Genomic DNA, 27,610 nt, shown 5'->3' on the forward strand with positions numbered 1-27,610 from the left:
CAAATATGAAGATAAACTGTAATAATTATGGAAAATGAAAAAAAAAAAAACAACAGTTTTTATGCCATTATAGAAGTTTATCAATCATTAAAAATTGTTTTCCTTGTTCCAGATAATTCAAATAATACATACCAAAACTTCAAATATGTTTTTAAATATAATTTTTGGCTATATGCTGTTCAGTTTGATGATCAGTAAGTTAAGCTCTACACGTCATGTATCATAAATAACTATATTGCGATTGACTGAAAACTGAACCTTACAGATGTCAATGGTCATTATAATAAATGTTTTGACTGCGTAGTTGACATTCACAATTGCAGGCCACCCAAAGACCTTTTTAAATTCACAGTACCACAAAAGGATTCTACGAAGGCTATACCGAGTGTAAATGCCTCGGGATCCGAATCGGAGTTAGATAAGTGTATAAAGCCTGGTGTGAATTTAACTGGTAAGTCTATGCGCATTGCTTGGCTCAAGGACATTCTCTTTATATCTGTGTGTGTATTTATTATGGAAACAACTAAAGATTATTTATTGTTGCGTTTTAGGTGTTCTGAACGGTGTTCTGTGTTCCATAACTAAAGATAAGACCTGTGGCGTAATATCAAACAATTATAATGATGAGGGTGCCGTATGCTGGGCGTGTGCAGCAGCCTGTCAATGTGATCCAACTAAATTCTCAAAAGCCGTAAGGGAAGACCTTACATCGGTTATTTATTTGGAATCTCTTCAAATTGTACTGTATATAAGCGGATTGATTATTTATTGATACATTTTCAAATGCCTTAAGCCTTGCTACCAGCAAGTACTCATTAGGTTCGAATTATCTGAGCCGTTAAAAATGTGTGGATCGCATGAATATTGTTTTATTGATCTTTAAGACTTTGAGATGTGAAATTTGTATATTGTTGATTAAGTGTATTTCAAATAATCTCTATCTATATCTATATCTATATCTATATCTATATCTATATCTATATCTATATCTATATCTATATCTATATCTATATCTATATCTATATCTATATCTATATCTATATCTATATCTATATCTATATCTATATCTATATCTATATCTATATCTATATCTATATCTATATCTATATATCTATATCTATATCTATATCTATATCTATATCTATATCTATATCTATATCTATATCTATATCTATATCTATATCTATATCTATATCTATATCTATATCTATATCTATATCTATATCTATATCTATATCTATATCTATATCTATATCTATATCTATATCTATATCTATATCTATATCTATATCTATATCTATATCTATATCTATATCTATATCTATATCTATATCTATATCTATATCTATATCTATATCTATATCTATATCTATATCTATATCTATATCTATATCTATATCTATATCTATATCTATATCTATATCTATATCTATATCTATATCTATATCTATATCTATATCTATATCTATATCTATATCTATATCTATATCTATATCTATATCTATATCTATATCTATATCTATATCTATATCTATATCTATATCTATATCTATATCTATATCTATATCTATATCTATATCTATATCTATATCTATATCTATATCTATATCTATATCTATATCTATATCTATATCTATATCTATATCTATATCTATATCTATATCTATATCTATATCTATATCTATATCTATATCTATATCTATATCTATATCTATATCTATATCTATATCTATATCTATATCTATATCTATATCTATATCTATATCTATATCTATATCTATATCTATATCTATATCTATATCTATATCTATATCTATATCTATATCTATATCTATATCTATATCTATATCTATATCTATATCTATATCTATATCTATATCTATATCTATATCTATATCTATATCTATATCTATATCTATATCTATATCTATATCTATATCTATATCTATATCTATATCTATATATATATATATATATATATATATATATATATATATCTATATCTATATCTATATCTATATCTATATCTATATCTATATCTATATCTATATCTATATCTATATCTATATCTATATCTATATCTATATCTATATCTATATCTATATCTATATCTATATCTATATCTATATCTATATCTATATCTATATCTATATCTATATCTATATCTATATCTATATCTATATCTATATCTATATCTATATCTATATCTATATCTATATCTATATCTATATCTATATCTATATCTATATCTATATCTATATCTATATCTATATCTATATCTATATCTATATCTATATCTATATATATATATATATATATATATATATCTATATCTATATCTATATCTATATCTATATCTATATCTATATCTATATCTACAGCAATATCTAGATATAGATATTCTACATGTATCAATACCTGCTCTACCTTGCTAAAACCCAGCAAGCTCTTGTATTTATTACGAGTCTAAATGTTATTTGTCAAAATTAAATTTGAGCTCTGATTACAAAACTTTTCGTTGAAAAAATGAACACATTTAAAATTATTTGTATTTTCTTGTTTTTCTGGGTGCATAATGGTAATTTTAATTCCCGATAACTATGCTTTAACTATATATACTATATCTAGGCGGACTTCTAATTTAATAAATATCTGAGAAATCTGACGTAAAGAAATATTTTGCTTTTTAACTGACAACAACTGACAAATATTTAAAAAAATACTTTTCGTTTTTATTAAAAAATAAAGAACTAAAATTATTCAGTTGAACTCACAATGACATAAAGCTCTTAGTCAAATAATACCAATATTACCTTAACTACATATGCCCATTCTGGACATCGATCCTTACATAGATATTTGAAAACCTATGCGTAGTGACTTCGTACTGAGTGTTTGTTTCAAATAACCAACATTTTACAGATGTGTGTGGACAAGGAAACAGGTGTTTTGATTGCACTAATTATATTTCAAATTGTAAACCGGCGAAAAATCTTGTATTCATCAGAAATACAACAGCTGATAGGGGCAAAGTACAGCCAATCGGGGACAGTAAGCCGGACGAAGCTCTGGATGAATGCATAGATCCTAAAATGAAAATAACTGGTAACTCTTCTGTATTGTATTGCAAACAATCGATGAAATAAATTATTCCTTTTCAGATACTCTTATAAATGTTGTGTGCTTCCGGGCCAAAGATAAAACATGTGGCATAGTAGGACCGACCCGCGTTGTGTATAAAAGTTTGATCTGTTTTGAATGTGAATTAGCCTGCAATTGCGATATAGGTTCAGGTGGTACCAGAGAGCAGGGAATATATTTTAGAGTGTATGCAATTTGGAGTATTGCTAGTGTATTGCTAGTGTATTTGTGAACTGATTTTAAACTTAGAGCAACAGATCACATTATGTTTGTCAGAGTTAAAGTGGATAAATTGCTATAAAAAAGCAATACGTATACACAGTAATAGATATCAACTTACCCAAAATAAAATACAGTAGAATCCGATTATAACGACACTCAAGGGTCTGTGTTTATATCCGGAAGGCGCTATAACCGCGCAAATGCTATAAGCGGAGTCGTTATTACCGGATTCTACTGTATTTATTTATAAGTATTCATTTATAAGTAATAAATGCATAGAAGCTCTCTCAAATAACTGTACTCTAACGTGTTTTAATTGATATACAAAATTGTGGTTAATTTAATTTTCCTGTTCGTGCTATCCAAATCCTAAGTCACAGTTGAATACGGTAGATAAAAATTTAATAATCAAATTTGACGAAAAGAAAGACACTGGGAAAAGTAAAACGAGATATTTGATCATTGTCTAAAAAGTTGTATATGAATGAAATTAATTTAAATTGCGATTCTCATTAAAACGTGTATTGAGAGATATTGAAATATGGACGAAAGATAGGGAAATTTAACATATGGTCTATAATTTTTGGCTTAGTGTAGTGCGGTATTTTTTGATGATGTGCCCCAATCGTATTCAATCTCATTCAAAATCCAATCAATGCTTTCTTGCTGCCACAATGTTTACTCATCCTCAAGCACATATGTATGTGTATATAGTATATGTGCACAAATATATAAATATATATAGAGCGTCGTAAAACGCCGCTGATTGCACAGAATTAAATTCAACTATACGATTCGAAGCATCGCAGTTTGCAGTACTCGCAGATTCAGATACAAATACAGATACAGATACACCTACACCTACACCTACTCAATTGAATGGGCCGTCAATCCTCGACTGAGTTGAACGTGCTTATCTGACGTTTTGTTTGCGCTATCAACAGACCAACAGACCATCCAGCAGATCACAGTCTATATACATATGTTAGTCCATATACGAGTACATATAATATTTTCAATACTTGTCGCACATTACTTCTGCGTATTTTTATCACACAAACGAGCTAAGTGTGTCTGTGTGTGTACATGTGTGTATTTTCACTGTTTGAAATAAATTGTATTTAATTTTTATTAAAATTTCCGCTTAAGCATCTCCCTTTCTCTTTCCCCCTCTCTGTATGTGTGAGCTCTTTAGTCGTCAGCTCTTTCTCTATTTTTCTGAATTCTCAAGCATATTTCTCACACCGATCTAATAAATTTGTCTTGTCTTTTTGTCAAATCTTTAGTTCCTGACATTTAAATATTTAAATTATATTAGACTTAAACGATATTTTTGGCTGTGAGCTTAAAGAATTTCGAGATTTTATGAAGACGCCAGACTCATTGCTCAAATGTTGTTTTAATGATAGCCGAAGGTCTAATCATTTGTTTAATTAGTTGGAAAAATGTTCTAAGTTGGTATCTTAACTATCGTAATAGTTAAGCTAATGAAGTATATATCTTGTTTGCCTAATTATTTAATTAAGAAAAGTAAAAAAGTTAAAAAAAAAAAGTAAACTAGTTTTTGTTTGTGATTTCCCTTTCAAATTCCTAATCAAATTTCTGTACATCTTTAATCAAGATAACTCTGATTACAATTCTCGATCATTTTAATAATTCCCGATAATTCTAGATTTTCAAGTTTCCTCTGGTTTAATTTCAGAATTTAATCTAATAACAAACTGATCTTTAAAGGATAATCATATACTACTCTTCTCATTTCAGATGTATGTATGTATGTATATATATATTCATATATATATATGAATGTAGAGCTAGGAACTACACAATTCTCGCGAAGTCTCTTCAATAAACGTTTATGGCTGCTGCTCAGGCGCATAATTCATACGAAACTCTTACAAATGAGAATAGACACACGCACACACCTGAGCGCGGTGATACCTACACGACACCGTTAATCAGTGTGAGAGCAAATAAAGTCTGTGCGCAGGCGCAGATGAAAGTGCTGAAGCAGCGATTAATGAGCGAAAATGCGACCTTCAGACTTGAGCATAAGGCACAGCAACAACAACAACAACAAAAGCAGCAACCAAACCAAACAGGTATAGGAAAATGCATTTTCCCAAAAAATTGTAAAACCGGCACAAACCGGTGCTCAAATGCAACACCTGAAAACCAATAAACATAGAAGAGCGAAAGAGAGAGAGAGAGAATGAAAGAAAGCAGTTGAAACACATGCAACAGGTGAGCAGCAGCAGCAGAAGAGAGAGAGAAAGAGAGATATCAACTGAATGCTCTCTCATGCTTAAGCGGCTGTCCGCTCTCTCTCTCTTGCTCTCACTCTCATACACACACGTGCATGGCGTGCTGATAGTCAGTGTAAGTCGGCTTTACGGCACTACAGCTCAGTTTCGATAGTCAGTCCGTGTGACGGTCTCGTAGCCAACGGTCGGTCAGTTGCTCTGTCGCAACGTTGGAGGTTCGAAATTTTTTAACGCTCTATCCATATGCGATTGGATAAATATATGTACAAATCTATGTATATGTTGTTATAAAAATGTCGGACAAGTCAGTGCGTGTGTCTGGTATTCTAGAACAAGTAATTGAATAATTATTAATACTAAGTTACAAATATCGGAACATATATATATATGTATATGTATATATCATAAGCATCATATGCGAAACACGAAAAAGTGCAATTGAATCTGTTCCTCAAAGAGAATAAAAGGCTTACAACAATTCACAAACGAACAACTATTTAAAGTTCTACACGAATTCTACAATCCTTTGGATATTCAACCAACGAGTGTTTCGATAACGACAAGGTGAGTTTCGTACAAATATTTATTATCATTGATTGCGTTCAATTGTGCCTAGCATCTTTTTGGAGGGGAGTACTTTCTTTTCCCCTCATATTAATGGGGTGGAATCTTTGATTATTGCGCATCGACACTTTGTTGCTCCAGTGAAGTCTTAATCTGCGTCGTATACGACATCCCATGTCGAAAAGGACAAAATTGTACGATTGCAGGAAAACAGTAATAGTATACAATAAAATTCATTCATTTTTCTTAAATTTCAATCATAGTATTTCTACTAGTATTGAAAAGTAAATTCATTTATCTTAAATTTTAATAAACATATGAGATAAAATAAAAAAATATGTAAAATTTTTTAGTGAATCTAATTATTTAAAAAAATGCATATGAGAAGTAAATAAAACTATTAAATTTTCAAACTTCACTCAAGCTAAAATTTAAAGTACTCTCTAGCGATTTTCGCAGTTTCTCGAATATTTTATATAAAGTGCTATTACAATAGAATAATGAAATTTGCGCAATTTTGTGTCCAATTGAAGAAGCAATTTTTTTCAATTATTTCTAATTTGTGGATAGCATTTTTCGACTATTCCCATTTTAAAATCTTGCCACTTGGCAACAGGGATTTTCTTTTAGACTGGGGCTTTTATCAAGCTTTAATTAAATTATAGAATAAAAAATCAAATAAACTCAAGATTATATTCGTAGCTGTTCGAGTTATTAAATGCGATTTAAAGAAAATGAATGACAGCCTAGACGAAGTGTAATTAAACTCAACAAATGACTGTGATTGGAGGCGAGGTGTGCTGTGCATGAGGAGCAACGTTTCTTTTGCTTCTCAAAAAAAAAAAAAAAAAACTTTGACAGGTAAATAAATGCAGTTTAATTGGAGCATAGCTACAATTACTTGGCCATTGCCAGAGTACAACACCTGAACCTCAAAGCCAGTACACACATACATATATACAAATTGGCATTAAAGAGTGAAGCGAAAAGCGTCAAGACAAGATACCACACAGCGAATCCAAAGCTCAATAGCTAACATTGGCCAATAGTCCAAACACATACACGTACACACACAACACACACACTAGGACACACACAACAATTTTCATAAGTTTGCATTTTGAACATACGACCCGAAAAATGATTACATAAAACTAGCCCCGCACCCCATCCGACCCGAAACGTGGCCCGATTCATTATGATCCGGTTTGCCTTTGTTGACTATGTAATGTGAAAATATTTGTAACTTCCCCCTTCCCCGATGGGGAGCCAACACATAAAGGAGTTGCACAGTTAATGAAAGTTCAAGTGAAATTGCCGAAAAAACCGGTTCGTTTAGGTCGAGTTTTAATCAATTTGTGTTTGAGCAAATCCCATTATGTTCAAGGCCGACAACGTTGTGGAAATCAAAATCGAAATCGAGATTGAATTGGAAAAGACCAAGCGTATCATATTTTCTACAATTGATTAAATATAGTTGAGCGGCATTTAGGTTGATTCAAGTTGAGATTGATTTCGAAAATTAATGATCTATTAATGTTCATTGAGGATATTGTCGGGGCTGAGGCTAGGTAAGATTATGTTAGGTTAGGTTAGTTATATTGTTATTTATATTGTTATTTTATTATTTTTAACAATTTTAGGTATACAAGAATTTAGAATTAGGTATTTATCATATATTTTTACTATTTCCTAATTACAATTTGCTTTTGTTTGGGTTTGATGTCAAAAACTGTTTTTAAATTTAATTTAAAATTAAATTATAATCGGTTTATTTAATTTAATATTTTTTCCAATGAACTAAATTTCACTTCCAATTTGCAAATTAATTTTCTTCGAGGGAGATTTGCATATATAACTTGGAAACTTTTGAAATTTCTACCTTCATACAAATATTTTATCTAGCTGTAAATAGCAATCAAATTTTAAATGAAAAACATTTAAATAAACATACATCTTCAAATGTTTTTCTACATACTTCTAGTCTCACTCTGCCTCTCTCCCTCTCTCCCTGTCACTTTCGCTATCTTTGCTTCTTCTCCAAGATCTCAATTATGCATTTAGTGATATGTCAGGCACATTTAGCTACCATTCGACTAATCGCAAGCACAATAACTTACACTTTCTTTGGTCTAGACGTTAATTAGTCTTATCATATGAGACTTTTACTCTCAGATTCGTTTTCCGTAGAAAATGAGTAATTATGATGGCGTTTTCCGAGCGAATAACGTCGACTTTGTACACACATAACATCGAATCGGCAGCCCAATAATAAAAAGGTAGAAGTAAAAACATATACAATTGCTAAAAGGCAACAACTAAATAAAGAAAGAGCGAAGGAAAGAGCGAAAGACAACTAAAGACAACAAAAGCCGCAGCCAAAGCAGAAACCGTCGAGAAATGTGGTAGAAAAAAGAAAGTGCACTGCCGATCACCTATACTATATACATATATGTATATGTGGAAGTATATACATACAAGGTAGTAAATGTATGTATCTAAAGAGTGTGGAGTGTAACGGCACTTCAGAGCGCTACACAATGAGAGATTTTCTGGAACAAGAGAGCACCGTATGGCACCTCGGTTCGAGTCGCAGTTCGACTCTGAGTCGGACTCGGAGTCGGAGGCTGGCTGGGCACTTTTCCTTTCGAAAGACTTTGCACATGAGACGCCTATTGATTGCCGTGGAACCACTTGGAGCTCGTGCTTTAGTTAACACCTTGATGGGTTCCACAATGCTGTGGCTTGTCGTTAGCTGCGTGCCACTTGGCTTTGGAACTGGAACTACGATCGAAACTCGAACTTTGCTAATTCGTGGCGTTCGCTTTCATGATAAATACTTTAGCAAATATTTAAACAGTTCCCAGAGCAGTTTCTGCTAATGCTTATGTTAATGTTAACGTTAATGCTGTAATGTCAATTTGTTAGATTTCGCAAATTATTGAGTACTCAAGTCGCGTGCCGAAAGTTGTTAATGATCAGTCGTAAAATTCTTGCTACGGTCTTCATTGAACATTTTTCCATTAACCTGTTGAAACCAGTTTTTTATGCTACCTATGCAGGCTGTACGATAGTTCTGGGCCATTCAATCTTCTGAGGATCAGTCAAATGTCGAACACAATCAGATGGGTAACACTACGCGCTACCTGCTGTATTTTACTATCCAGACTCTAGGAAACACAACTGTACATATCAATGTAAAATGAAATGTAAGAAAATAGGATTATGTTATTTGTGTTCAGTCTTATGGAGCCTTTTGAAAAGCAAAATACCCCGATAGGGTAGGCCTACAATAATTATGAAGGTTATGTCTCTGAAGGCATCGAATTGTTGTTGATAGGTATTCCTGTTGATTTATCTTTTGCTTTTAAAAGAATCTGTGGGAATGATTGGAAATTGTGTTAAGGTAATGAAACTTACCTGCTTTTTCAAAATTTGTAATTGACTTCTACAAAAAATCATTTATAATAGAAAAGGGGAACTTAGATGTTCTTTTATCTATGACTTTTAGAAACCATGATTTAACTAGCTTTTCATAATCATCTATTCATGTAGCTACAGAATATATTTGTTAATATTATGCAGAGCTCATCCGTAATCTAATAAAAAAGAATAACACTTACATAATTTATTTTGAAATCTTACACAGCTGCTCTACTGACCCAAAGATTTCGAATGGAATTCGAGAAAAAACCCAAAAATAAAATGAGATATCAGATACTTCAAACCTAACAGTTTTAAAAGTAGCCGATAAATCGTTAATTAATGCAAAGGCAAATAAATCAAAAAGCGAGTAGAAATAAATAAAAAAAAAAAAAATTAAATTCAAATTGAAAGCAGTTACAGAGAGCGAACTTTAACTAGGCGTGCATGTGTGTGTGTCTGCGTGTGTATATGTGTGGCCTAGTTCCAGGTTGTTTTGGCTGCGCATGCGTCAGACCAAGCGCGCCGAGCTTGAAGTTCAGAGTCGCAGAAAAGTAGAAAGTGTTTTCAATTTGTGTTTTCGTATGTGATTCATATACATATATCTTATACGATATATATCGTATTTATATTTCTGCTCCCAGTCAACTGGGGGGCGGAGCGGCAGCCCAGTATCAATATGTTGTCAAGTGTTTGACGGGTGCTCAATGTTAATTTGTCAGCCTCGAAGCAAGACTAATTAAAATTCATTGCAAACAATTGTTGCCACACAAATTGTAAGAAATACGAAAAGGTTGTTTGCCCGTTGCCAAAAACAACACACATATGGATGTATGGCTCGCATATATATATATATATATATATATATATATGGAGTTGACAATTCACAATAAATAAATATATATAAATTTATATACATATATATTGTTAGGCTTTTTGTCTAAGCCACGCCCACGTGTTAAGGTCAATAGAGTCTTGTGTTCTACTTGACTGACTTGACCCAAATTCAAAGCCATCCGCAAGGCGAATTATTAAATTGAACTTTGATATTACATTTTTTTAAATTTCCTTATTTTATTTATTTATTTATTTTTTGCTATTTTGCATTATCTCGCATTAGTGAAATTAGTATTTTTAATATGCATTAATCACTATGCATTTTGCAATCTGTTAGTATTTATGCTTCGCGTGTTGATTTGTCTGCAACAAATAAAAAAGAAAAAAAATACATAAAATAAAATAACAAAAGTGAAAGTTGTTGATTTTGATATTTGGTAATGGCAAACATATTGAATTAAGTATGGTGCGGTTTTTTTTTATTTTTTGCAACGCATGAATCGATTATATAAATTGTTTAAGAAGCGAGTAAAATAGAGACCGAAAGGCGTTCAGCTTGCGCCTGGGTAAACCACACTTATGCAATGGCATGCAACAGATTGATCAGAAAATGCAGGTGAGCAACAACAACAACCAGCGGACAGGCACGCATCCGTATGCTGTGCGAATAGTGGCTGGAAAACTGCAGCTTTTACTGGATATTGGAAAATGAAACCAGCTCTAATTAAACCATATTTTATCCAAAGAATTTGCGCGCTTTAGTTAATTGAGGCTCTAATTTTTTTGCATTTAAGTATGTTGTTTTTGATAATAAATTGTGTTCAAATTTCAAATTGTGTTTTTACTTTTTGTATATACTTAGATTATATATACATATATGTATTACTATTAAAATTTGTAACGTATATGTAGTTAAGTTAAGGTCGACAAGAATGTTGTATTTTACTTCTCAATAAAATCACTTCCTACATAAATTCTGAAGAAATAAATACCAAATAAATTATTTTTCACAATTGCACTCTGAATTATATTTATCCATGCATTTTTTTAAGGCTAAAAAAAATTTCAATGACCAAAAAAAAAAAAATATCAGAGAATGCCAATAAGTTGGCATATCAGAAATTCGTATATATATATGTAAACATTCTTTCAAAGAAATCATCAATATGCATAAAAACAACAATATAAACGACACCACGTACACACACACACACATACGCACGGCCATAAACAGCAAGACGTCAAAGTGCTTTGACCAAAAAGCGAAAAGTCAAAATAAAATCAAAATGAAAACAAAAGACTTACGCGACAAACTCTTTTTGGGCAGACAACTTTCACGGCGCTTCAAAGAATTTCTAATGAATTATTAAAAAATAGCTTACAAATGCAAAAATGTTTGCTTTTCGTTCAAAAGATAATTGAAACATAAATCAATCAGCATCGGTTGTTTGTCGACCCAGTTACCCAAATTGGCGGAAGACCCAGAAATTATGCAGAAATCGCCTTTGATGGTCGCCACATTTAAATAAGACTCTATTAAGATATTCGTTTAGATATATGTTTCTATTTATGCTCGTTTCTTGGTTTTCTTGGCACGTATTTGAGCTTAGGAGCAGGTGGGAAATTCTCAAGGTGCAAACGTGTCGCACTGCACAATATTATCCAAGAGCCAAATTTTTTGTTTTCGAATTGGCAAATTTCAAAAGCTCAGTAAATCGTTTTAGTCGTAGCAGACAATGCAATAGCCGCAGACGACATGATAACGCATTTATTTTGACATTTAATGTCAGCTGGTAGCTGATTATGAAAACTGAAATTCCAGCTGAAGTCGATGTTAAAGCTAAAGTTAAAGTTGAAGTTGAAGTTGAAACTGGCGTTTGCAACATCATTTGAATGTTCATTAATGGGCTTTGAGGGATGCTGCATTTGTTATGTTATGTATGTTGTAAAATTTCAAATTTTGCATAATGTCGGACGAGCCGGGCTCTTGGAAAGGCTATTTTTAGACTTTAATCGAACTAATGAGAGTCGAAAGCAAAGCGAAAAGCTGTGAACATATTGCTAGCATTATATATAAAAGTCAACTGATGTTAGAGACACGTCAGCAAAATCAGCATAGTGCAATATAATTAATGCGACTGAAAACGATATTGGACTCAAGTGAAAGCCGGATTAATCAATCAAAAAGTGCGAGTGCATTCATATGATGAGCTTTTAAGTCAAATAAAGTCACATAAAGAAGCTCGCTGATGATAAATAGACAAATGTGAAAAGGAAAAATTGTGCGCAATGACAGACAACCAATGAAAAAGAACTATTCGAGAACTAATTCAACTGGAAAAATCTAAAATTGATTCAATTCACAAACTTTAAAGCTCAGTTATATTGGTGTTTTTAGACATTTTGAATATATGGAAGATTCACGAAGTACTTTTTTTTATTTTATTTTTTAATTTATTGAACTGACTGCAGACGTAGTAGATCTCCTAAAGTAGATAAATTCTTCTGAATCAATCTAGCCCAGTTTGTCTATCCAATAAAAGCTAGTTACTAAATCGTATCTTGTACAATCACAAAATGATGATGATATTTTATAGAATTTGGAATTATGTTATATTTTGTCCTTCAAAATAATTTACATTTAAGGTTAGTTTATATTAATTATAGGTAGTCTGCGATAAATGTGCCACTTTACAAAAATTTTAATGTAAAACGTATGGTCCACAGCACGAGGAAGCAGCGTATGCACATTTTGTATACATGTGCACACATTGAAATGCATGCATTCTGTTGAATTTAATTATTTAATTTAATTGTGGCTAAATTCACAGCTGCAGAGAAATTGTTAAGTTGATTGTTGCCTTTGTTGAGCATGTGCTTTAGTTTGTGAAAGCGGGAGTTCGAATCACACATACGTATTTTTTCATCTAAAATTTATAGTGGGCTATACCTTCTTGTTTATATTAAAAAACTTTTGCAAAAATTATATATTTAAAAAATTTATTCTTATTCATTCCTGTATTCATTTTAATAATTTAATTTGTACATATGTATTATGTATTAAAAAAAACTTAAAAGTCCATTATTCATTCTGCGTGTCAACTTTTTTATTAAATCTACAAACTCAGTAGTCTAGCTGCTTCCGACAAATTTCTTTATTACAAGAACTTTTTGAGTAGCATTCGTCACATACCTGTGAAGTAAATAGTAAAATGAAGCTATCACTTAAGTCGTGCACGAAAATTGTTGCATATTTGCATAACTTTTTAACTGTTATTCTACTAACATACATAGTATTTTGGAAGTAGGCAACATCGAGACTTGAGGTGCTTTGGCCCTGCTCTGAACTGTGCTGATGGACAGCGACAGAGACTCATTTGCTGGCCTTTTAACACAAATATAAATATCGCCGACGTTGGCAACTGTTGCCACACAGCACTCCTTGGATGTTGATGTTTGGCGCCCAACTTGTTTATTAAATCACTTTGACATAATGAACCGCTATACCAACAACAATAATAATAGTTGCTGCAACGGTCCAGACTGAAGCTCTAACCTTGACTGAAGCAAATCCAAAAGCCAAAAGACTTAAGTGTGCTATGGGCAATGGGCGTCTGTGTTGTAATGTCTGTTTTGTTACCATTTTTTTTGCTTTTGTAAAAGTGCAGCGTCAGTTGTCGTTGAACCCGAACGAATAGAAATAGAAAGTTACCAAGTGTATGCTTATACATATACAGCTGCAGCTTTAGATTTTCTCGTATATTAAAAGATACCATATATTTGGCTAATTGATGTTATGCTCGGTGTTTAACACGCAAGTACCAAGATGAAAATTGTAAAAGACAAAGATGATGGCCAATTACTATTGAGCATTAACATTGCCCCTAGCTTGCAACAGCTTAAAAGTCCCCTCCTATTCACATTTCTATACACTCCTATTCTGTTAGTGGACAGTCAAATGTGCTTCATATGTTATTTCATTGAAAGTGTTGTGGTTTTCTTCTATTGCTATTGTCTTATTTTTTATTTTATTTATTTATTTATTTTTTTTTGCTTTTGTCATTACGGTTGGTCTTGGGCAATTATAATGCTAATGTTCTATTCATGTAGCTCATTGAAGCTGGTTATTCGACAAGCTCATAATGTTGAATATCTATGAAACATTCTGTGTTTGGCATGAGTAATTGCTTAAACAAATTGCGCAGCAACAAATATTGTTCATTGTAATGAATAATATACAATGCGTGTAAATTATGATTTTCTGTTGAAATTTTTTAAAAAGGAATACAGGATTTTTTTTTATTATGTGTACAAATTTAAAATCCATCGTCAAAACGGTCTAAACGCTTCCATCCCCAAAACATTGGAATGAGTAACAAGTAAGATCTTGCTTTAAGATCATGAGCTAATTGAAAAAGAAAAGACAAGGCGGGTAATATAAAAATGAATTTGCAAAAAAAGTTTGTCCCGCCCCCGGGTGGACTCGAACCACCAACCTTTCGGTTAACAGCCGAACGCGCTAACCGATTGCGCCACGGAGGCTGCTGTTTATTTCATGAATTCTAACCAAACTTAGCCCAACACGAATTACAGTAACTAAAAAATATTCTTATAAGAAGTTGTGCTATGCAACAGCAAAGTGAGATTGGACAGACCTCATTCAGTGGCCTCCGTGGCGCAATCGGTTAGCGCGTTCGGCTGTTAACCGAAAGGTTGGTGGTTCGAGTCCACCCGGGGGCGGATATAATTTTTTTGTTCGCTAAAATACTTTATAATTTTAGCCGCAATACTTCTATTATTTATATTCTTTCTATTAAAAAAATCTTATGTTACTGGCAAAACTAATTGAAAGTAATTATATAAAACTGTTTATTATATTCTTGTACTTGACTTCTATGATCATGTTAATGTGCATTACTGACTTATTTTGTGTCATTATTTATTTTATTGTTATGTTTGGTTAGATGAACAAGGGCATTTATATATATTTTATTTTCTCGAATCTATTCAGACAAATGGCATACTAAAAACAATGCGTGTGTTACGTTAAGCTGAAGGTGCCGATGAACAAAGCAAAATAAGCACAGTACAAATACAAACACAAATACAATTATGCCTACCAACCTTTAACAAACCTACGTTGAGCAAATGTATGTATGTGTGTACATAAATAGCATATAATAACAGCTTTAGTCTAATTTTGCCTTAAGTCTTTCACCTTCACTAGAGTACAGCATGCACGCAATCGAGGCATAGATGAGGTTAGCTTATAATGTGTTTACTTCAATTAATTGATCTTGAGCTGTAGTTGTAGAACAATAACTAATACCTATTCACTTATTTAGAGAACTTCATTATACCTATATCTCAATAACAGCTTTATTTTTCATTTAATTTACAGATGACGTGCGGCATTTCGTGTGTCGATAGGACACTAAACAAATCATTTTATCACCTGGGCATTTGCATAGCCAAACATCCGGGCTATTTTGTCATCATACCCGTGATGATAACGTTGCTCTGTATGACCGGGTGAGTTACGACAATATGTTTTATACAGTTTATGATTTTTAATAATAATCATATTATACAGCTATCAGCAGTTAAAGTACCAAATCGATCCCGAATATCTATTTTCGCCCATTAATGGCGAGGGTAAGGCCGAGCGTGCGCTTGTTGAGCAATACTTCAAAGTGAATTATACGCATCGCTTCAATGTAGGACGCATTACCAGGCCGGGTAAGTTCCAACGACAACAGCAAGCAACCACATTCAAAGTTTGTCTGTATGCATAGGGTGAGGCTTAAATGGTTTGCTATAATAGCAAAACATTGGGCAAGTGAAATGGCTCGACGACACCAATTTAGTCATCCAATTAAAAATTGCAACACTTTTTGCACCGCGCTTATGCTTCATCTCAGTTCCCCGAAAAAACTGTGTTGCAAATCTATGTTTGACTCAGACAACATTTAGTTTCTAAAATTAAAGTTCAAGTCTACAAAATCATCGGGCAGATGAAATGTGTGGGCAACATTTGAATAGGGTCTTGAACCGCGGCAGAGTTTCTACACGCTATTAACTACACTAAATGGCTTATTAACCAAAGCCAACAACAACAATCACAACTAAGGCTGGCAAACGATGTAAAATTGCCAAATGACATTGTGCCACAAATAAGGGAAATAAAAAACACTGAGTGACTTGAGTCTGTAGCAGTTATACATACGTAAACACAATAAGCTTCAGGTTAGTTACCAAATCGATCAGACAATTCAATTTGTATAACAATTCCAACATCAACTATAATTAATCAATTTCAGTCGCATGATTGACTACAAGAATATTTATATATATATTCCAATAAAGACAAATTAAAGCAAAAAATATACTTCCCATACCGGGAATCGAACCCGGGCCTTCTGGGTGAAAGCCAGATATCCTAGCCACTAGACCATATGGGAGACCTGATCTCTAATCGCACAGTAAATAAGTTTTATATTTACGGGACTTAAACTAAAGGGTAAAAATAGATTCCAAGAACTATTTTTAATTACAGACTAAACATGTGTTAGCTAGGGCAACGACTATTTACGTATTTAACGAACAATAGTCCTTAGCAAATACCTACACATATATTTAAAGATTTGTGTATAACAAATGAATCGTAAATACCTATAGCGTGCCTGTGCCAAACCCACGCCCCGTCACAAAGACGTTGAAGCGCAAAGGAGGTCAATAATAAGTGTGTAGTAAGAGTGTTCAATTTGGTAAAAGTTGCTTTGCAAAAAAAGTAATGTACAAAAAATGTTGCACAAATTGTAAAACGTGTGCATTATGCGAAATCTCAAATCCATTTAAAGAAAACAAAAACTGTAAAAGTCATAAAAAATCATCAAAAATAATGAGTACACAGCCAAACGTTGAGACTCCACACTATATAATACACGAAAATAGAGAAAGAGTCAGAGCGTGAGTGAGCGAAATGTATAATACGAAACGAGATTAAGAAACGCTTCTTGCGAAATCTGTTGGCCGCATTCTACAAAGCACTGCAGTCAATGACAACGAGATCTTAACTATTCAATGCTTATAAGAGTACTTTTGTATTTCTAGATCTCGACTTAACCACTTAATCAAGCGTTCATTTAACATGTGCGTGTATGCGTAGCATCATTGAACTTTGGTTTTGACAGTCGCAAATGCTAGGAGAAGATGCAGAACAAGTCTTGTGAGTTGCAGCAGAAGAAGCAGCAGCAGCAGCAGCAACACCAGCACCTGGTTGTTGGCAACAACTGTTTCATTTGAGCTAACTGTTTATATACATTATCTAGACCGCATTTAGTCGGTTTCGACCAGTTAGCTACGCTTCGCTTAACTTGCACTTATGGTCGTAGCTGTGTCTGTGTATTCCCGCTGCAACGGAGGCGATTTCAAATGCTTGAAACTCAAATGGAGTTGCATGTTAGTAAATAAATTGTGTTGCAGTGCAACCAACTTTCGCCCGTCTGTCTTAAGAAATTAAGTATATTATTTTTATGTAGCGCAACAAAGCGATGCATTATATATATATTTTTAATGTAGTGTTTCGACGAAAAGTTATATAAATTGATTGGTACTATGAACATTGTCATGCATAGAAAATAATAAATAACACAGCAGCGCAGTTGCAAAGCTGAACACCTTGTACTGCTTGCACTGCTTTATAGTAATTCATTTGGCATTTGGGTGGATGCGACTGACACCTCCCATATTGTCTAGTGGTTAGGATATCCGGCTCTCACCCGGAAGGCCCGGGTTCAATTCCCGGTATGGGAAATCATCATTCGAACACATGAGTTTATGAGTTCGTTTTTTTATTATTTTTTATTTTGACAAATTATCAACTGCAGAAAATACTACGACAAAGTAAAACTAGTAAATTTTTGGTAAACTACATACATGCGTTTAACAGGTTTTAGAATCGCTCAATAAATAAAAAATATTTAATATCTATCCATTTTAGAGAATAATAAATACTTAACTAGTGATTTCATATGATGTAAACTTTCATATTTAAACGTTTTTTTTTTTTTTTATATATATATATATAAATATATATATATCAAAATTTTCATTTGGGTCTTTAAATGTATTTCTGTGTACTTACTCCGCATAAGCCCTTTTTAATTTCAGAGTGATTTCTACGTTTCGCAGTATTCGATAAGCAACTGATTAAAAACAGCTGGACATGCAATTTGCAAAGTACCTTATCAACAGCTGGCATACGAGTATAAATAGAAAATTATCTCTGTCTCTATTTCAGTGTGTCCATTTGTATATATTATAAAGCCACGAGCAAAGTTTGTTTATGTCAAAATGTGTATTAGAATTTTTACAAGTTCATTGACAAAATATTCGCGAATGGAACGTGTTGAGCGTCACGTTCCATCCAGATGCTAGGCAACCAGCATTAAATATACAGATATATTCAGATTTCTATAGATAAATATAAAGTTATTATTATTATATTATAAAGATTTCTTTCAAATAAAAAAAGAAAATTAAGATATATATCTATGTATCTTAAAGATTAATTATTGGTGAAAGATATTTTTATATTATCTACGCACACACGTAGATATTTACTTGCATATATAGCGGGTCTGTGACTGTGACTGCTGCATTTGTTATGGCGCATTAAACACAAAACGATTTGCACAATACTCTAACAATGTGGAAGTGAATTATACGAGCGCAAATAACTAATAAAAAGATCTTTGAAAATGAAACTGATTTGAATTATTGTCACGTCGCCAGATACAAAACGAAGGCGCTGGCACTGAGGAAGGCCTAGGCAGTTCACACTGGTACAAAATAGGGTCAAACTATGATTAAATTTATGTTTGATTATACGAAGCGCGAGTAGCATATGTCATCTCTTTTGATGAGCGAATCAAATCTTTAAAGATTCCTTATATGAATTAATCAGGTCATTCATTTCGTTAAAGTTTTACTGTAGATGATGTATTCTATATAAGATATTTCTTAATTTATTTTGAAAAATATACTATTAGAAATCAATCTTAAAAATATAAATAAAACCTTAAGCTTAAAGTGAAGATAATAAATATAGATAAAAAGATAGAAGAACTAGAAAAGTGTACTAAAAATTTATATGGTTTTATAAATCGGTTTTGTGGAGCCATATGTCAATTAACTTAAGTAGGAATAAAATTTCGAAATCCCATTTTAGACAACTTTAGTTGATGTATATTAATATTAATCTTTGTCATTTTCAGGTCGTTTTGGCCGCGTTATAGTTATACCAAAAGATGGCGACGATAATATGTTGCGAAGAGAGGTTTTTATGGAGCTACGACAGCTTGACAATCTCATACAGAATGCGTCAACGACATATGATGGCGACACATTTACCTACAAGGATATTTGTGCTCGCTGGGAAAACGAGTGTTTCGAGAATGATATCTTAAACCTGGATGCTCTGATGGATGATGTGAGTGCGACCTCGTTTCTAGATAAACACAACTAAGTTCTTTTTCTCCCCAGATCGAGTCGGGTCAATTGAATTTAACATTTCCCATCATGTTTAATCCTGTGACATGGGATGCTCACGCCTTTCCAGTATTCTTTGGTGGCACTAAATTAACCGAGGATAATTATATAATAAGTGTGCCAGCTATTCAATTAGTTTACTTTGTCACTGCTGATACAAAACGTCAGGATTCAAAGTAAGAAAGAAAATCAAGTAATGTCAAGGATATAACATCTTTAATATTGAATTCCCACATTTTAGGGGCGGTGAATGGGAAGAAACATTTTTGAGAGTCGTGGGCAAGGCTGAAAAATCAGGCATGTTCAAGCATATTTCGGTTTCCTATTTCGCTTCGCGCACTCTGGATCATGAATTGGAAAAGAATACCAAGACGGTAGTGCCTTACTTTAGCTCTACATTTCTGCTCATGGGTTTGTTTAGGTATGTATTTTCTATATTTAAGACTAATATATGCGACATTTTGAATGTTTTTCTCGATTTACTTTAGCATTATTACTTGCATGATGGGTGATGCGGTACGGTCGAAACCTTTTCTCGGTCTGATGGGAAATATCTCAGCCATAATGGCCACCTTGGCTGCTTTTGGCTTGGCCATGTACTGCGGCATCGAGTTCATTGGAATTAATTTAGCAGCACCTTTTCTAATGATTGGTAAGTCCTTGAACATATTCAAAATTTGACATTTACCTGAATTTATTTATTGGATTATAGGTATTGGCATCGATGATACGTTTGTCATGTTGGCTGGCTGGCGACGTACTCCGGCCAAGATGCCCGTCCATGAGCGTATGGCGCATATGATGTCCGAGGCAGCCGTTTCGATAACGATTACATCAGTCACCGACTTTATTTCTTTCCTGATTGGCATCATTAGCCCTTTTCGCTCGGTTAAGATCTTTTGCACCTACTCAGTGTTTGCTGTCTGCTTCACATTCATATGGCACATCACTTTCTTTGCCGCCTGCATGGCGATATCTGGGTACAGGGAACGTAGGAATCTTCATGCTATCTTTGGTTGTAAAGTGAAGCCCATGTCGGTGGCTATAAAAGGTAAGTGGAGATATCTAGAAATTATACATTGATTTATATATACGTGGTTTCAACTATATTTAACTACCTTTTTCGCTATACTTGTTCAATCTAATAGCTACTCCAATTTAATAAAGAATTCCTTAATATATAATTAAGACATTAGTTTCAGAAATTTCAAGTAAATCAGATTCCAACTATTTCTGCACGACTTTCAGCAAATTTTAAATTTCAAAGTTATACAGACAGTTCCAATGAGTCGCCACATCATTGTTCTTGATCTTTTACCCACTCTACAATTAGTAGTTTGCGATCAACTGACGACAAAACTTGGTTGGCTATGGCTAGAGCCGAACAACCGGCTCAGTGCCAAGCATAGAGAGAATGAAATTAATTCAGCTCACCATCTACCAGCTGAGACATGAACTTGATCATGAGACTTAAAGCAAACTAGTCTCGGCCAAGAAGAACGTCGATAGCAATCCGTGGAATTGAGGTCAATGGCAACTGGACTAAAGCTACTTTTATCTAATATTATAGAGAAACGCAACTTCCTCTACAAGGCAATCATGGCTGGCGGTATCGATCCCAATGATCCAGATAATCCCGTCGACAACAAGGACCACATGTTCATGGCCTTTTTCAAGGACAAACTGGCTGCGATCATCAACAACAAATGGTGCAAGATAATTATTATTATCGCCTTCGCTAGCTATCTGGCTGGAGCTTGTTATGGAGTCACACAAATCAAAGAGGGACTGGAGAGACGTAAATTGTCACGGGAGGATTCCTATTCTGTGGAGTTTTTCGATCGTGAAGATGATTACTATCGGGAGTTTCCTTACAGAATGCAGGTAAGCCTTTCGTCCACATTTTACACGCTCAAAACCGCTAATCCAATCAATTCCTTTACAGGTTATCATTGCAGGTCCTCTGAATTACTCAGATCCCGAAATACAAGAACAAATAGAGAATTTGACAAGCACTTTAGAGCACACCTCATATGTAACCTCTTCATTATATACTGAATCATGGCTGCGCTCGTTTCTCTCGTTCATGGAACGCAATAGTGATTATCTAAATGAAACTATCGATGACGAACAATCGTTTATTGATGCAGTCAAGGACCACTGGTTGTTCCCTGGCAATCCATTCTCACTGGATGTGCGTCTAAACCAGGATGAGACACAGATCATTGCCTCGAGATTCCTTATACAAGCTGTCAATATTACGGATACGAATCATGAAAAGGAAATGGTGCGAGATTTGCGGAAAATATGTAAGGACTCACCGTTGAATGCGTCCATCTTTCATCCATACTTTGTGTTCTTCGATCAATTCGAGCTGGTTCGCCCCGTTTCACTGCAGGCCATGGTCATTGGTGCGATCATTATGATGATCATCTCATTCATCTTCATTCCCAACATCCTCTGCTCGTTATGGGTAGCCTTTTCCGTCATATCTATTGAGCTGGGCGTCGCTGGCTATATGGCCTTGTGGGATGTCAATCTGGATTCGATATCTATGATTAATCTAATCATGTGCATTGGCTTCTCTGTGGACTTCACCGCCCATATCTGCTACACCTACATGTCGTCGAAGAAACGCAGTCCCAAGGCGCGCGTACGTGAAGCACTTCATTCGCTTGGACTACCCATAGTGCAGGGCTCGAGTTCGACGATCTTGGGCATTATAGCTCTATTACTAGCGCAGAGCTATATCTTTCTGGTATTTTTCAAAATGGTTTTCCTCGTCATCTTCTTTGGCGCTATGCATGGACTGTTCTTGCTGCCTGTGTTGCTATCGCTTTTCGGACCTGGCTCTTGGCTGACTTGGACGGGTCGTGACGATGGCTCCGAAGAGGAGGTGGATGACAGTGTGGATGATATGAAGCTTTCAAATGTGATGGAGAAACCCTTTGCGCAGTCCTACTACATGCAGTATCCCAGCATGGGGCTGAACGGACCTTATGCCTATGGGTCAAAGGGTTTTCTGGGTGCGCCTTATAAAGCCTACGGCGGGGATGAGAAGGACCAGGGCCTGGGCACATCCGGCGAAGACTCCTCGGAAAGCAGTTCCAGTCGCTCACAGCGACGCCAGCAGCTGGCAAATAATGCCGCTGCCGCTGAGAAAGGCTGGCGGCAGTCAAGCTATCAGAATATTTATGGCAGTGGCGCTGCCCAGTTCCAGCCACAGCCCGATCTCTATGGCCAGCAGGTGTCGGCGGCCGAGTGGCGACAGCGGCTCGATGCCCATGAGCAGCAGCATCAGCGGAACAAACAGCGACGCAATCCCTATGAGAACTACGACCAGGACATGCAACGACCAATTCGTCGCAATTCACATGGTGACGTCATCGATCTCCGCACGCCCACGCCCAACTCGTCGCTGGACGAACGAATGAGGCGTCAGTACCAGCAGGCACTTAGCGCTGGCAGCGGCGACGACAGCAGCTATCGGCAACAGTCCGAGCAGAGTCCAGCTCCACTGGCCAACAGTTCGGCGAAACGGTATCATCGCCGTCGCTCGTCGGAGGACTCGACGCGCTTCCATCAACGCTGGCCGGCTAACATCGTGGAGCGTCGTGCTAGACGCGCCCATTCGCCTACTCAGCGACATTCGCAATCGCATTCGTATACAGAAACAGCCGCAGTTGCCGCCAACTTCGCCCAACGCTCCTCCTCGCATCACAATCTCTACCAGCAAAGCAGCAAGGTCACGCATCAACCGCCCACATATCAATATGGGGATTACTAACATTTCTTCATCTCAAGCAGGATGTCGAGCGCTTGAAATTGCTATTAGCGGACATACAATGAACAAACGTAGTTAAGCATAGTTTAAAAAATTTGCTTAGGCGACTCTTATAAATAATTTATATATTTACAGATAAATGCATCATGTTGACTTTCAATTAGTTTTCAGGTAGTAGCTGTGCTTATGCTATATTTCTCGCTTTCAGAGACTATCTTAAGCAGTTTATGTTTTTAAATATTTTCAGAAGTCTCTTGGAAATTTTTCTGAATAATAATTGAGGTTTCATATAAATATTATTGAGTTGCTTTGAACACATACAAAATCTTGATAGTCTTTGAGCATTTCTTAATATTTCTTGATCATTTGAATTTGAATTTTTGAATTTCCTTCAAATAATTTTTAAGACTTTCTCAAGACTTTACGGACATTGCAAATTACAAAAGAGTAGCAGGCTTAAAGAATACCTTGAAGATTTTAAAGATTTTATGTTTGTAATATTCTGTAAATATTTCTGGAATATTGTTAAGTAAATTGTTTAATTCTGGCCTCTAAACTGCTTAGAGAATTGATCATATTCGAAAATTATCCTTGTTAACAATTAAAAAGTACAAATCATTGTGATGTGCCTGAAAGAGAAGTAGAATTTGTAGTCAACTTACGTTTTCAAATAGATCTTTTGCCTGAACTCAACGAGCTGCGCATAGCATAAGCATAGTTATTACATGTATTGCCTTAATCTATAGCTTGCCCCGATAATAATTAATAACATTTTTCAAATTAGAAATCCAATTTTGGGAATAATTCATTTTTCTCTCTGCTTATATTTTCTTCCATTCTTAGCTTGTTCCTCATTTTAATTTATTGTATATAATTTTGACAAAAATTTAAAATTATTTTTATTGACGCAGTTCGGTCATGATTTTGTTGGAATATTGTTTGGAATATTTATGTTAGTCCGATTCTCGACTAGCCTTTTAAGGTATGCAACATGTGCATTTCATAGAACGAAAGTAATGCAAGTCATATATCGTAAGTCGTCACATTATATAAATGCTTAACATTAAGTTTTTATTTCAGTCTGACTTCGGGTTTTCATAATCGAAATCTACTTTTAACTAATTTATAGTTAAGTGAAGAGATTGGAAGCATTTTTGTATAGAGCGTGTATCTAAAATAATATTAGCTATAAACAAAGTGAATAATTATATATTTATATCCTTAGTCTAAGCATTAAATTCCAGACTACACAAAAAACTGAAATGAGCATTTCTTAAGTTTTAGTATGGGACACAACTTTATAAAGTCTTAACATTTTTTGATATTGAATAAAAATTTTGTATTTTCCTAGAAACCAAGTACATGTGTTATTTATATATGTATATGTACCTTAATTACTTTCTGAAAGACTTTTGATTCGATTCTCATCATTAATACTTAATATTTTATATGCGATTTCTTACATATTTACAAGAAATAAATTCGAATCTAACAGAATTAGTTTCTTTGTTGTAATATATAAATATATACCTTACGACATTTTTAACAGTAAATGCAATGCGCTCTATGTTCGTGCTATACATGTGCTCTGTTCAATTGAATTTAAGGGATGATTTCTTTCGAAAACCAACCCCTATTTTATAACAGAGTTTCGAATGTTATTGAAATTCCCAGCTGCTTGTTCTCACATACCACATTTATAGCGAACTTTCAGTCATCTGTATTCCGCCAACGACCATACCACGTTGAATACATCGGTTCTCGTCCGATCACCGAAATTAAGCAACGTCGGGCGCGGTTAGTACTTAGATGGGGGACCGCTTGGGAACACCGCGTGTTGTTGGCATCGGCATCTGTTCACAACTTTTTTGTTGTTTTAAGTAGTACAAATGTTTTACAACAAATTTTTTTCTATGTTTTGTTAAATATTTCTGATTCATTGATTTGATTTTTATATAAATTTGTGTTATGAAAGAGATTTTAAATGGATTTGCTTATCGTTCGACAATATAGACAAACTCTCATCAACTTTAGCTGTTATCAAAGCAGTTCTTTTTCGTCTCAAATTCCCAACTGCTTGCTCTCACATATCACATTTATAATGCACTTTCAGTCATCTGTATTTCGCCAACGACCATACTACGTTGAATACATCGGTTCTCGTCCGATCACCGAAATTAAGCAACGTCGGGCGCGGTTAGTACTTAGATGGGGGACCGCTTGGGAACACCGCGTGTTGTTGGCATCGGCATCTGTTGACAACTTTTTTGTTGTTTTAAAAAGTACAAATGTATTACAACAAATTTTTTTTCTATGTTTTGTCAAATATTTCTGATTCATTGATTTGATTTTTATATAAATTTGTGTTATGAAAGGGATTTTAAATGGATTTGCTTATCGTTCGACAATATAGACAAACTCTCATCAACTTTAGCTGTTATCAAAGCAGTTCATTTTCGTTTTATAACTGCTGTACTTAAATTCCCAGCTGCTTGTTCTCACATACCACATTTATAGTGAACTTTCAGTCACCTGTATTTCGCCAACGACCATACCACGTTGAATACATCGGTTCTCGTCCGATCACCGAAATTAAGCAACGTCGGGCGCGGTTAGTACTTAGATGGGGGACCGCTTGGGAACACCGCGTGCTGTTGGCATATCTGTTAACAACTTTTTTATTCCAAAAATAACCTTCACCTAATTACCTTTGTTGTTGTCCAGCTTAACTGCCGGTTAATAAATCCAAACTGTCTGGAATTTTTACTCCCTTTTAGATGTAGCTAGAGTATAGCAAATATTGCTTATTCTGATTGTAATTGAAAACTTTTTATTTAGTTTCTTTTATGCCCGTAGATATAAATGAATTTTAAAATACATGCACATATAGAGTTGTTATGCAGGGCATGTTTGTTTTTCGCAGACAAAGTAATGCTTGTCTCTGCAATTTTCATCGGTCCAGTCGCCTGTGATTCCATTAATTGCGACGCAACGGTTAGCAGATGTTGGGGTCTTGAGGAAGTTCTTATAATAAATCCTAGCTCCACTGCTATGCCATACGTATTGGCTGGCAAGTCCCTGATTTGTACCCGAGACCCAGATGGGTTCGTTAGTAAGTAACATAAGGTTGTCGATTCCAGATCCTTGGATAAATTGGGTTAAGGCGACCTGAGCACTGTATGAAGGAATGTTGGCTAGAACATACTTCTGTGCAGCACAATAGAGCTGTGCCTCATACCAAGTCAACTAAATGTGAAAGAATAATGATAAAAAAAATAGTTATTTGCTCCAGCGAATTTTCAATTACATGTACCTTGTGCAGGCTTATGCCGTATTCCGCATCACTATGAGTAAAATAATTTAAAATGGGTTGAGCATCATCATCAATGTTGGTGGACGGCTCTAAACCAGATTCAGCCCATGCCACAACGCTGAACAGCCAGAAAATACAGAGAACTAGAGACTTCATTTTGTGAAAAGTTCCACGGGCTATTTGCTTTTATAGGCAATTTTTAGCGTTAAAATCTAATTTTGTAAGGCATCCATCATTGTCATTCATAAGTTAGTTAGGACCATTTTATCATCATATGTAATGAGTTCCAAAGTAAGATTATATTTAAGTATCGTCGTAAAAAAAAGCTTTAAAAAGAGGAAATTTTGTTTATGCAAATAAATATCTTCAATTACTTTGTAATCGATATGATAGGGTCATTTATATATTACATAACTTTCAGCTTATCTGTCAACATTATCTGGAATAAAATAATATCAGATACTCTAGCTAATTTTATGCAAAGAAAATTAATTCATTGCAGTCGGGAGC

The 27,610-nt window shown here is 34.3% G+C and overlaps 3 protein-coding genes, 1 long non-coding RNA gene and 7 other non-coding genes across 11 annotated transcripts; 8 read left to right on the top strand and 3 right to left on the bottom strand.

Moving 5' to 3' along the window:
* The first annotated feature begins 84 nt into the window (after window positions 1-84).
* LOC26527732 lies at window positions 85-858 on the top strand. The gene is made up of 3 exons (XM_015164584.3): window positions 85-194; window positions 266-451; window positions 552-858. The coding sequence occupies exons 1-3, from the start codon at window positions 146-148 to the stop codon at window positions 770-772; spliced, it is 456 nt and encodes a 151-aa protein (XP_015020070.1). The 5' UTR covers window positions 85-145; the 3' UTR covers window positions 773-858.
* Window positions 859-2,443: 1,585 nt separating this feature from the next.
* Window positions 2,444-3,663, top strand: LOC122757780. The gene is made up of 3 exons (XR_006357933.1): window positions 2,444-2,578; window positions 2,923-3,105; window positions 3,162-3,663. It is a non-coding gene; the product is annotated as an uncharacterized LOC122757780 (long non-coding RNA).
* Window positions 3,664-5,768: 2,105 nt separating this feature from the next.
* On the top strand, window positions 5,769-25,145 carry LOC6581046 (patched domain-containing protein 3). The gene is made up of 10 exons (XM_015164585.3): window positions 5,769-6,191; window positions 15,853-15,983; window positions 16,045-16,190; window positions 19,730-19,944; window positions 19,998-20,179; window positions 20,245-20,424; window positions 20,492-20,655; window positions 20,716-21,054; window positions 21,574-21,887; window positions 21,949-25,145. The coding sequence occupies exons 2-10, from the start codon at window positions 15,853-15,855 to the stop codon at window positions 23,788-23,790; spliced, it is 3,513 nt and encodes a 1,170-aa protein (XP_015020071.1). The 5' UTR covers window positions 5,769-6,191; the 3' UTR covers window positions 23,791-25,145.
* Window positions 14,920-14,993, bottom strand: Trnan-guu. The gene has a single exon. It is a non-coding gene; the product is annotated as a tRNA-Asn (tRNA).
* On the top strand, window positions 15,118-15,191 carry Trnan-guu. Its single transcript has one exon. It is a non-coding gene; the product is annotated as a tRNA-Asn (tRNA).
* Window positions 16,841-16,912, bottom strand: Trnae-uuc. Its single transcript has one exon. It is a non-coding gene; the product is annotated as a tRNA-Glu (tRNA).
* Window positions 18,195-18,266, top strand: Trnae-cuc. Its single transcript has one exon. It is a non-coding gene; the product is annotated as a tRNA-Glu (tRNA).
* Window positions 25,146-25,514: 369 nt separating the features above from the next.
* On the top strand, window positions 25,515-25,633 carry LOC6581051. The gene has a single exon (XR_047673.1). It is a non-coding gene; the product is annotated as a 5S ribosomal RNA (ribosomal RNA).
* A 280-nt stretch (window positions 25,634-25,913) lies between these two features.
* On the top strand, window positions 25,914-26,032 carry LOC6581052. The gene has a single exon (XR_047674.1). It is a non-coding gene; the product is annotated as a 5S ribosomal RNA (ribosomal RNA).
* A 296-nt stretch (window positions 26,033-26,328) lies between these two features.
* On the top strand, window positions 26,329-26,447 carry LOC6581053. The gene has a single exon (XR_047675.1). It is a non-coding gene; the product is annotated as a 5S ribosomal RNA (ribosomal RNA).
* A 153-nt stretch (window positions 26,448-26,600) lies between these two features.
* On the bottom strand, window positions 26,601-27,271 carry LOC26527815 (dromaiocalcin-1). The gene is made up of 2 exons (XM_015164586.3): window positions 27,101-27,271; window positions 26,601-27,033 (listed from the first exon to the last, which is right to left on the bottom strand). Exons 1-2 carry the CDS (start codon window positions 27,254-27,256, stop codon window positions 26,683-26,685), a joined length of 507 nt encoding a protein of 168 aa, XP_015020072.1. The 5' UTR covers window positions 27,257-27,271; the 3' UTR covers window positions 26,601-26,682.
* Window positions 27,272-27,610: the final 339 nt, after the last annotated feature.

The sequence above is a fragment of the Drosophila mojavensis genome, unplaced genomic scaffold (assembly GCF_018153725.1).
Source record: "Drosophila mojavensis isolate 15081-1352.22 unplaced genomic scaffold, ASM1815372v1 contig_81, whole genome shotgun sequence".
Lineage (NCBI taxonomy): Eukaryota > Metazoa > Arthropoda > Insecta > Diptera > Drosophilidae > Drosophila > Drosophila mojavensis.

Coding starts and splice junctions, on each gene's coding strand:
- LOC6581046 (XM_015164585.3), top strand. CDS start 15,853: ATGACGTGCGGCATTTCGTGTGTCGATAGGACACTAAACAAATCATTT. Junction 16,191..19,729: donor AGGACGCATTACCAGGCCGG/GTAAGTTCCAAC, acceptor TGTCATTTTCAG/GTCGTTTTGGCCGCGTTATA. Junction 20,425..20,491: donor CTGCTCATGGGTTTGTTTAG/GTATGTATTTTC, acceptor GATTTACTTTAG/CATTATTACTTGCATGATGG.
- LOC26527732 (XM_015164584.3), top strand. CDS start 146: ATGTTTTTAAATATAATTTTTGGCTATATGCTGTTCAGTTTGATGATC. Junction 195..265: donor GCTGTTCAGTTTGATGATCA/GTAAGTTAAGCT, acceptor TGAACCTTACAG/ATGTCAATGGTCATTATAAT. Junction 452..551: donor GCCTGGTGTGAATTTAACTG/GTAAGTCTATGC, acceptor GTTGCGTTTTAG/GTGTTCTGAACGGTGTTCTG.
- LOC26527815 (XM_015164586.3), bottom strand. CDS start 27,256: ATGAAGTCTCTAGTTCTCTGTATTTTCTGGCTGTTCAGCGTTGTGGCA. Junction 27,034..27,100: donor ACGGCATAAGCCTGCACAAG/GTACATGTAATT, acceptor TTTCACATTTAG/TTGACTTGGTATGAGGCACA.